An 8,590-nucleotide genomic window follows, 5' to 3' on the forward strand; every position below is an offset into this window, starting at 1 on the left:
TCCACTGCCCTCCAAGCGGTGGGGGCGGCAATAAAGGGCCCCAGGAGAGGCCGTCTGGCGTGTTCCATGCCCACCCTTCTTGGCTCTGAAAGCTGAGTGGTGACAAGATAGGTCCCTGGGGAACACCCCCTAAATGCAAAGGCCAGACAGTCATGGGGGGCACTTGTCCACCTGCCATGCCCTCCCGAGGTGGGAATAAGCCCATAGTCGGCCTCCTAGAACCGCAGGTTCCCAGCAGGTGTGGAGGGTCCTATGTGCTCAGAACACCTTCCTCTCTCCTGGTTTATTTCTCTAGCGCCACAAAACACGGAGTCAGTCATTAACATGGGGATGGGGATTTCCTTATGGTAAAACTGAACTCTTAATAAAAAATACAGTGCAAGACAAACTTTTCAAAAATGCCTTTTCCCAAAAAAACTTTATTAAATAAACAATGAAGGCAAGGTCACAGGTAGGCAGAATGTCTCGAGAACCCCTTCATGTTCTCCGGGAAGGCTGCGTGCCCTGCTCGTACCCTGAGGTGTCTCCGGCTCAACTGTGGGACCCAGGCCCAGCCGCAAGGACAGCAGCCAGGCCTGGCCTGAGGGCCTCTGTCAAGGCCGTGCTTCTCTTCTCTGGCGCGGCTCGCATCTTGCCCAGGATTATGATACACGTCCTAGCGCATCCGGCCTAGGACGGATACGAGGGTGACACGTCCGGAGAATGTGTTGTCTCTGCACGTGTGTGTGACTTAGAAACAGAAGAGGGGGGTCTGAGTGTGGCGGGCCCAGGGTTCTCCAGCTGCCTCCAGCGTCCCTGACAAGCTGTCCCTCTTTGCTGGGTGATGAAACTATTTTTACTTTTATATCGTGCTGAGGAGGTGATGAGTGAGACAAAAAAATAAAACTCATACTTGAATTGCAGAATGGAAAAATGCTTCTGTCTGCGGTCACCAGAAAACCCTGCTCTAACTCCACGACCTCTGAGATGGGCGGAGTCCTGCTGTTCCCCGCCACCCCCAACCCGCCTCTGGAAGTAAACCCCAGGGCAGGTGCATGGGGATGTCCAGACCCCAGGGTGCGGGGCTCTCTGTTGTCCCCAGGCCTGTGCTTGTTTACCTGGTGGGGACGAGGCATGCTCTCTACAGAACCAACACCCCCTGGGTCTGAAGTGGGCTGTGTGGGCCCGCTTAGGGCCACGGGCCAGCCAGCCGCAGCACTGGAAAATATTTGGAGGAAAATAAAAAACCCAGCCAAGGGTCAGATGCTCCAGTGCACACTCTAGAAGAACCCTAGGCGCTGCAGGCATCTGTCTCTAAACTTCGGTTGAGAGCAATCAGTTTGCCACAGAAATTATAAACCGAGTCTGTGGTGAGATGGTGAGCCTGACCTTGTAGTCTTTTGTGTGCAAAGTAAGGTGTTTCTGAGCTCCACGTTATGGTGGACAAACAGAAAAAGGGATATATTGAAATAACTCCTCCACCTTGAAAGGCTTAACTGCCCGGGGACCCTGGGGGACCCTTGGCTTGAGACTCCGGCTGTGGGGTACAGGGACTCACCTTACACTGTCCCCAAGGAGCACCTGCCAAAGACGAGACACAGGCAGAGGCCACGTCCCCAAGTGCCACCCAGAACCTTGAATTCTTTCTTCCCAGCTTGTGGGGAAATATTGTAGCTAAAAATGAAAATTTGGGGGCACCTGGGTGGCTCAGTGGGTTAAGCGTCTGCCTTCGGCTCAGATCATGATCCCAGGGTCCTGGTATTGCACCCTGCTCAGCGGGAGCCTGCTTCTCCCTCTCCCGCGTCCCCTGCTTGTGGTCTATCCCTCTGTCAAACAGATAAAATCTTTACAAAAATTTTCTTCTGTTTACTTAGATTTGTCTCGAGATGAAACACCTTTATTCTGTTTTCCCCAACGGCTCTCCCGTTTTTGGGCAGGCAAAGAAGTACCGAACACCACAGCAACTCTTCAACATCATAAATCTCATTTAAAATCTCATTTTTGTGTTAAGTGAAAATAAACTTTATTACAATGGTATCAATCACAGACTATCAAAATATCTGTTACGTTTTACAGAGAAAAACCAGCCACACTTGTGAGTGGGAAGCACGTTCCTTTCACAAGTCCTCGTGGTTTCCAACAGTCTGCCCGTGAGGACAAGTCGGCGGCAGCCGAAGGCTGGCTGTCGGACTTCCCTGTGTGCATGGGTGTGACCGTGCACAGGTCCAAGTCCAAGGTCTTCCAAGGGACTCCAAGTGCCTGAGACAATCTTGACCCCAGGCCCTGTTTCCCTGGGGCTGCTTGCACCCTCCTGCGGGGTCTGTTCCGCTTCCCCAGACACGCCGCTGTGGCCCCGGGGCCCAGCCCCCCCGGTGCACGTGGTGAGCAGCGTCTACTTGCTGTCCATGCTGTAGCAGTGAATGTCGCCTTTCCCCCGGGCGTCGAAGCCGGGAAGCGGCTGCCCGTACTTGTCCACGCACCAGCAGAAGCCTCGCTTCCTGCCCTTGGAAGGGCGGCACTGCGGGGGAGCACAGAGTGAACCCGGGCCAAGGGTGCAGCAGGCCCCCAGGGAGGCCATGCATGTGGGGGAGGGGGTGCTCTAGAGAAGCAGGGCTGTGTGGTTCTGCACCCCTCAGGTCTCAGGTGGACATTAGCCCCCATCGACCTGCAGGCATACCAGCAGCCTGAGGGGGTGAGAGGGTCCCCCTGTCCGGTGCACCTGTCTCAGAGCGCCCGTGGAGCCGCACAGATGGGCTCTTAGCGCGCCTTTGCTGAGCAAGGGATCCATGAGGACACGCCAGCAGCAGACATGCTGCTGTTTAATGGCTGATGGCAGAGAGGCTTGACAGAACCAGGAGGCCCGTGGCCTCACTCATTCTGCAGCTACTGTGGCAGAACTGTGGGTGCTGCCGTCACAGGGTGGCTCGTGTTTAGAGACATGCTTACCCTACCCTAAAGTAATGACCCCCCCCCCCCCCCAGTCGTGCTATAACTCCCGGGAAGGATGGGTGAGGGGGGGCCAACAGGGGATCTCGGGGAAGCTTTCTGACCCTTTAGTTAGGCCAGGGACCTCTGGGGGTGGTGCTTGGTGGCTCTGCGGGTCAGGGGAGGTATGGATGGCGGGAGCGGGGGAGGGAACCTTGCGAGGTTGCCACTTACCTGCTTCTTCTTGTAGAAGCCCTTCCGGTCACAGTTAGGGATGTGGATGCCCCTGGGGCTAAGCATGTCCAAGAACTTGAGTCGGTTTAGCGTGTCTTCCACCTCCCGGCGGCACGGCCCCTGCGGTGCGGGGAAAGCCACAGTTACTCGGGAGTGCGCGGCCTCAGAGAGTCCCATGCATCCGTGGAGGGACCTGCTGGGCCATCCCCACCATGACACCAACCCTGGCTCCCCGTCTCCCATGAGGTCCCCAGAGCAAGGCCCAGGACCCGGGAGAGAGTCGCCACAGGCCAGGGCACCGAGAGACCAGGCGAACAGAACGTGGCCGGACTCAGGGCGCCCCTGCCCATGTCCTTCCACCTGGAGGCCCATGAGATCCTACAGTGGGAAGGGTCCCTCCACACTCAGCCCACTGCCCCCAAGAGAAGGCTCACGTATTCCGTCTCCCGCTTGGACTCGGAGGAGAAGTTCTGGGTGTCGGTGCTCTGGGACTCATAGTCCACCTTGTAGCGCTGGCTGTCCTTGGCGTGCCCTTTCTTGATGACGTCTATCTTGGTGTGCAGGGGCTGGAGCCTGGCGTCGGGCACCCGGTGAGTGCTGGGGACAGCCTGGCCCTGCACGCTCCCTGCACTGTGGTCTTCCTCCGACTCACTGCTGTTTCCTTGGAAAGTGCAAGGGACACGCGGGTGTGATAGCCATCCGTGGTTACCAACGGTCTTTTCAAAATCTTAACCCCTGGCGACCAAGACCCTGCTGGATGGAAATGTCGTCCAGCAATTCCAAATAACCTAAAAAACACCGGCATACAGTACTGTCCCACGGTACCAGCAGAGCATGGCTGCAACTCTGCCCCAGGAAGCCCGCTTTCTAGAATGAAATCTGATGTGTGCTTTCAGAGGCGAGGTGATGGTGGGGGATGGGCAGGGAAGGGTTCTCACTGTGGATCTGGCAGCGCCTGGCGCCCTCCGCCGGCAGGGGGCACGCCTGAGGCACAAGGTGCCCAGGATTTATGACCCGCAGGCCACCCCAAGTGCAGCCTCCTGGCACTGGGGACCAGCACACCTCTGCCCTACCTGCTGAGTCAGAGGCGCCAGGTGGGGACAGCCCCCTGGGGCAGGGGGTCCAAAAGCCCCACAGGGATTCTGATACCGGCGCTGTCCTGTGCCATCCGGCAGACTGGCCCAGAAACCTCACTCCTCTCCAAGCCTGGCTGCAGGTCCCCTGGCTCTGGGCGTGTAGGGTGGCGTGTGACAGGTCTACATGTCCTATCTCTAACTCCCTGTCCACTCATGGGCTGGAACACTCCCCAAGCTGCACAGACTCTGTGCGAGCCCGAGTACTCAGTCCTTGAGAGCCCCCCCCCCCCCCGCCGCCCCCAGACACTGCTCTGCGACCAGCGTGCTAAAGACGAGGCCCTGACACTGGTGTTCAAATGTCCCCAGCATCACGGGGGTTTCATGTGCAGGACTACAGGGGGGCTGACCAGCTATGGGGAAGGGCTGTGGCTCGTTAAACTGCCACACCTGGGGGGGTGCTGAACGCCCTCCTCAGGCCCCGCCCCTCATGAACCGTGGCAGCCCCAGGGAAGCCAGCTGAGACCTCTGGCTCTAGGGTATGGTTGCAGTATCTCCTGGAGAATGCTCTGGAGGCTGGCTAAAGGACAGGCTCTTACCGGGACGTGCCCAGCGAAAGTGTGCTCACCAGGGGCTGGGCAGACACCCTCTCCTCCCTGACTCCACTTCCTCACCTGGGAAAAGACAGTCCCTGGAAGCGGAGGGGCGGTTGAGTTCCCGAGGCGTCTGGCGTCTGGGCCAACCCGGATTAGCCCCAGCGCCAGATACCGTCGGTTCTTAATTGGTAGAATTTGGTTTCAATGTCCTTTAACCTTAGGGTTTTTTTCCTCCCTTTTCAGGGAAGTACTGGGGACAAAGGAGATGCTAAAAGTATGTAAATAAACATATTTGCATTTCTTTTCCAAGAACTGAGTAATTTCTTAAACCACCCGGGTTTTCTTTCTAATGCCTGCTGACTTAAGCAGAAACACAAAACCTCTGCATTTAAGCAACAGATAATCTTAACTTCTGGCTGCCATTTAAATGTACCTCCCCACACCCACGGATTTTACGTCTCATCAAACCTTAGGTCTTCTAATCACATTACAATAAAACACATCAACCCACATTGTGTAGCTATTTAGCTAAAAAGCACCATTCCCGGCTCACTGACGGGAGCTGTGTCCTATGAACTTCTAATATCACTTTTCCAATACCCAGAAAACACGCTAGAAACAAAGTGTACATGGCAAATGACGTTAACTGCTCAGGGACAAACGCACCTAGCAATTTAAAATCCACTGTGATAAAACACTGCATGTTTTAGGCAACGGGAATTTTGCCTTCCCACCAATCCTGGGATGGTGTCTGTTTCTCTGGGATCCAGAGCCAGCCCTGCCTAGCAGAGACAGAGCCTCAGCCAGGAGAGGTAATATGCAGAACCCGAAATGACAAAGAGACCTCCCTCCTGCCAGGCCAGGGTGGGGGCCTGCCCACTAACTGTCCAGCCTGGTGCCTTGGAGGCCAGGGCAGATTTCTCGGGGCCTCCAGCTCTGCAGGAGCCGGACTCCCAGAACCCAGGGAGGCTGGCCAAGCCTGCTGGAGGGAGATCTGCAGCAACAGCTGCAGACTCCATTTAGGCTGCTTTCTCAGGGATCAGCGTGATGTCCTTCACGGAGCCACGCGGCTGACAGTGGCCCAGCCAGTGGCCTAACTCTGCCAAACGTGAGCCTCTGTCCTCTGGAGGCTCCCAGGAACGGGACCTCATCCCTTCCACCTCGGATTAAGTGGCAAACAGTCCTGAGGTTTACGCAACCTCCCTTCACCATCCCCAAAATCTTGGGAGTCCACGCTCCCTGAAGCCCTTACACCTGGCGTCTGTCTGGGGACATCCAGGAACCAGGGCGGACGGGATGCGCCAGGGGGACGATGCAGGACTTGGCAAACCGAGTTCAGCCCCCACGTTCCTCCCTGCCTCTGGGGGACCTTGGGGGAGTCCCTTCCTTCCAAAGTCAGATTGCCCAAATGCAAAAGATGCCAATACCCGATTCCCACCCTACTGTTTCTGGCGCACCCCGAGGCGTGTCACTGCTTCGCAAACTAGGTCTGTGCAAGTGTTGGCATTTTTATACTGCAACCATCTCCTACAACGTGCCTGCCCACCTTCTCCAGTCCGAATCCGGCCGCACCGCCTCCCAGCTTCCCCAGCTCCCGCCGCATCCTCGGCGTAGACGCGCTCGCTCCCAGTCTGCGAGACACGGAAGCCGCGTTCCCGAGGTGGGCCGCACGCTCCGTGCCTACGTTCCCGCGCCGAGCCCGCGCCAAGAGCGGGGGGGAGGCTCCCCGGTATGGGATCGGTCGTGACAACCTCGTGTCCTCCCTCCCTGCCCGGAAAACCCTGGACCCAGTTTTGCCGAAAGCGCTTCGTAATTAGCCAGCGCTCAGTTTTGCCGAAAGCACTTCGTAATTAGCCAGCACTCCGCAGTGGGCCGGCTGCACGCCGTGCCGCGGGCGAGAGGTGGTCCCCGCAGTGGCGCCGCCCCAGCCCCTGCCCGGGGCCGGCCGCCTCACCTGGCGCGGACGGCGCTGGCAGCAGGTAGGCGCGAAGGCGGCCGGCGGCGCTGGCGTTGGCGCAGAGCCCGCGGCCATCCAGCAGCGCCTGCAGCGGGCGTGGCTCACCAGGCGGCGGCTGGCAGCGGAGGCCGGCGCCACAGCGCTCGGTGTAGACGCCGCACGGCTGGCCCTCGCGCAGCGCGCACGTCAGGCAGCAGCCGCAGCCCGGCTCCCTCACCAGCTCGGAGCACGCGGACGCGGAGGGCGGCGGCGCGCACTGCGCCAGAGCGCGCGCGTCGCACGGCTCGCAACGCACCACGGGGCCCGCGCCCGCCGAGCCCGCGCCGGCCCGTGCGGCCGGCGGCCCGCGGAGTAGCGCCAGCGCGATCAGCGCCGCGGCCCAGAGCGCGGGGCGCGCCCGCTGCATGGCGCCCACAGCGGGGGCCCGCTGTTCGTTCGGCCGGGGCGCGCGGGGGTCGGAAGGAGGCGCGCGGCGCGAGGCTGCGGGACGGCCGAAGGCAGCGAGCAGGACTATGCGTGGCGCCGTCGTTCTCGCATCTGGGCGGCCCGAGCGCGCCGGCCGCTATATAGAAGCCGGGTGGCCGAGGACACGCCCCGGAACGGCGCGCGGGGTGGGGGGAGGAGGGGGCGGGCCGGCGCGCAAGAGGCTCGGGGCTCCCGCCGCACCCCGGGCCACTGGGCTGGGGGTGGGGACGCGCAGCGCGCGCGGGCGCCCAGGCACCTGCTCGACGCGCGCGCTCTGGCCCCTTCGCCACCCCGCAGTCCCGGGCAACTGGGCGGCCCCGCCACCCCGCGGTTCCCGGCGCCTCCAGCCACCCCGGCGTTCCTCGCGCCCCCCGCCAGTCCGCCGCCGCCCTTCTCCCTGCGGGCCCGGGGGAGGTCGCCCCGCGGAGGGCTGGTGTCGGCGAGACGGGCGTCTCCGCTCTTCGCCGAGTGTACTTTGCGAATCTTTCCAGAATGGGAGTCCTCGGGTCCGGGAGGTCGTGGGACGTTTCTGAGTGGGAATACCTGATTCGCATCGAGGTGTCTGGTTTCCTCTGCCCCCGCGGGGCCTTCTGCGCCCCCCCCCCCACCTCCCCCGGGACGTCCAAAGGCGCACCTGCAGGTGCGCACGTGGGCTTCGCGCTTTTCAGGTTCGCTTCGCACAGCCGAGAAGACCTCCTGGGCGTTTCACCCCCCGCCGGCAGAGGGGGCCGACCCGAGTGGGTCCTTAGCAGGCATCGCGTACATCACCACGGTTCTTGTCCCAGTCATGCTCCCAGATTGTGTTTTTAGGCGGAGTTGACGCCCCAACGAAACGATGGTTAACGCAGTAAAGAGAGCTCGGCCGAGGTGTCATTAATAACCAAATAGTCCGTGCAACAGATCATTTTTACTGTCATTTCCCCAGGCCACCGTGCATCCCTGTACTGGGTGCTCTCCTGTGCGTCGACGTGGGGATTGTTTGGGATTCTAGCCTGTCTATGCTCGGCGGTGAGCCCTGAGGTCGCGCTCCCGCGCGGTGTTTGTGAAGGTGTCCGCGCGCCCCTCTCCGAGGTGACCAACAGAGGGCGCCGGCGGTCCAGGATTGAATTGCGCCCTGCCCTGCGCAAGGCTCTCCAGCCGGGAGCCTGTGGCTCAACTTGGCGAGCCCGAGAGACCCCCGCGCGAGGGCACTTTCCCGGACGCTGCTGGAAAGAAAGTCTTGCCCTAGGAAGTGGACGGGTGTCTTGGAGGATCACTGTGCAATTTGCAGTAGAAACCGCACTCGGGACCCCCTCGCGCTCTCCCCTGCCCTCGGGCCCTTGCCCTGCCTGCGCAGCTATGGGTGAAGCTAGCGTGCACCC

The 8,590-nt window shown here is 60.3% G+C and overlaps 1 protein-coding gene across 1 annotated transcript; it reads right to left on the reverse strand.

Moving 5' to 3' along the window:
- Positions 1–1,977: 1,977 nt before the first annotated feature.
- IGFBP3 (insulin like growth factor binding protein 3) lies at positions 1,978–7,316 on the reverse strand. The gene is made up of 4 exons (XM_059397157.1): positions 6,762–7,316; positions 3,573–3,799; positions 3,139–3,258; positions 1,978–2,497 (listed from the first exon to the last, which is right to left on the reverse strand). The coding sequence occupies exons 1-4, from the start codon at positions 7,168–7,170 to the stop codon at positions 2,372–2,374; spliced, it is 882 nt and encodes a 293-aa protein (XP_059253140.1). The 5' UTR covers positions 7,171–7,316; the 3' UTR covers positions 1,978–2,371.
- Between the last annotated feature and the right edge of the window lie 1,274 nt (positions 7,317–8,590).

This window comes from Mustela nigripes, chromosome 4, assembly GCF_022355385.1.
Source record: "Mustela nigripes isolate SB6536 chromosome 4, MUSNIG.SB6536, whole genome shotgun sequence".
Lineage (NCBI taxonomy): Eukaryota > Metazoa > Chordata > Mammalia > Carnivora > Mustelidae > Mustela > Mustela nigripes.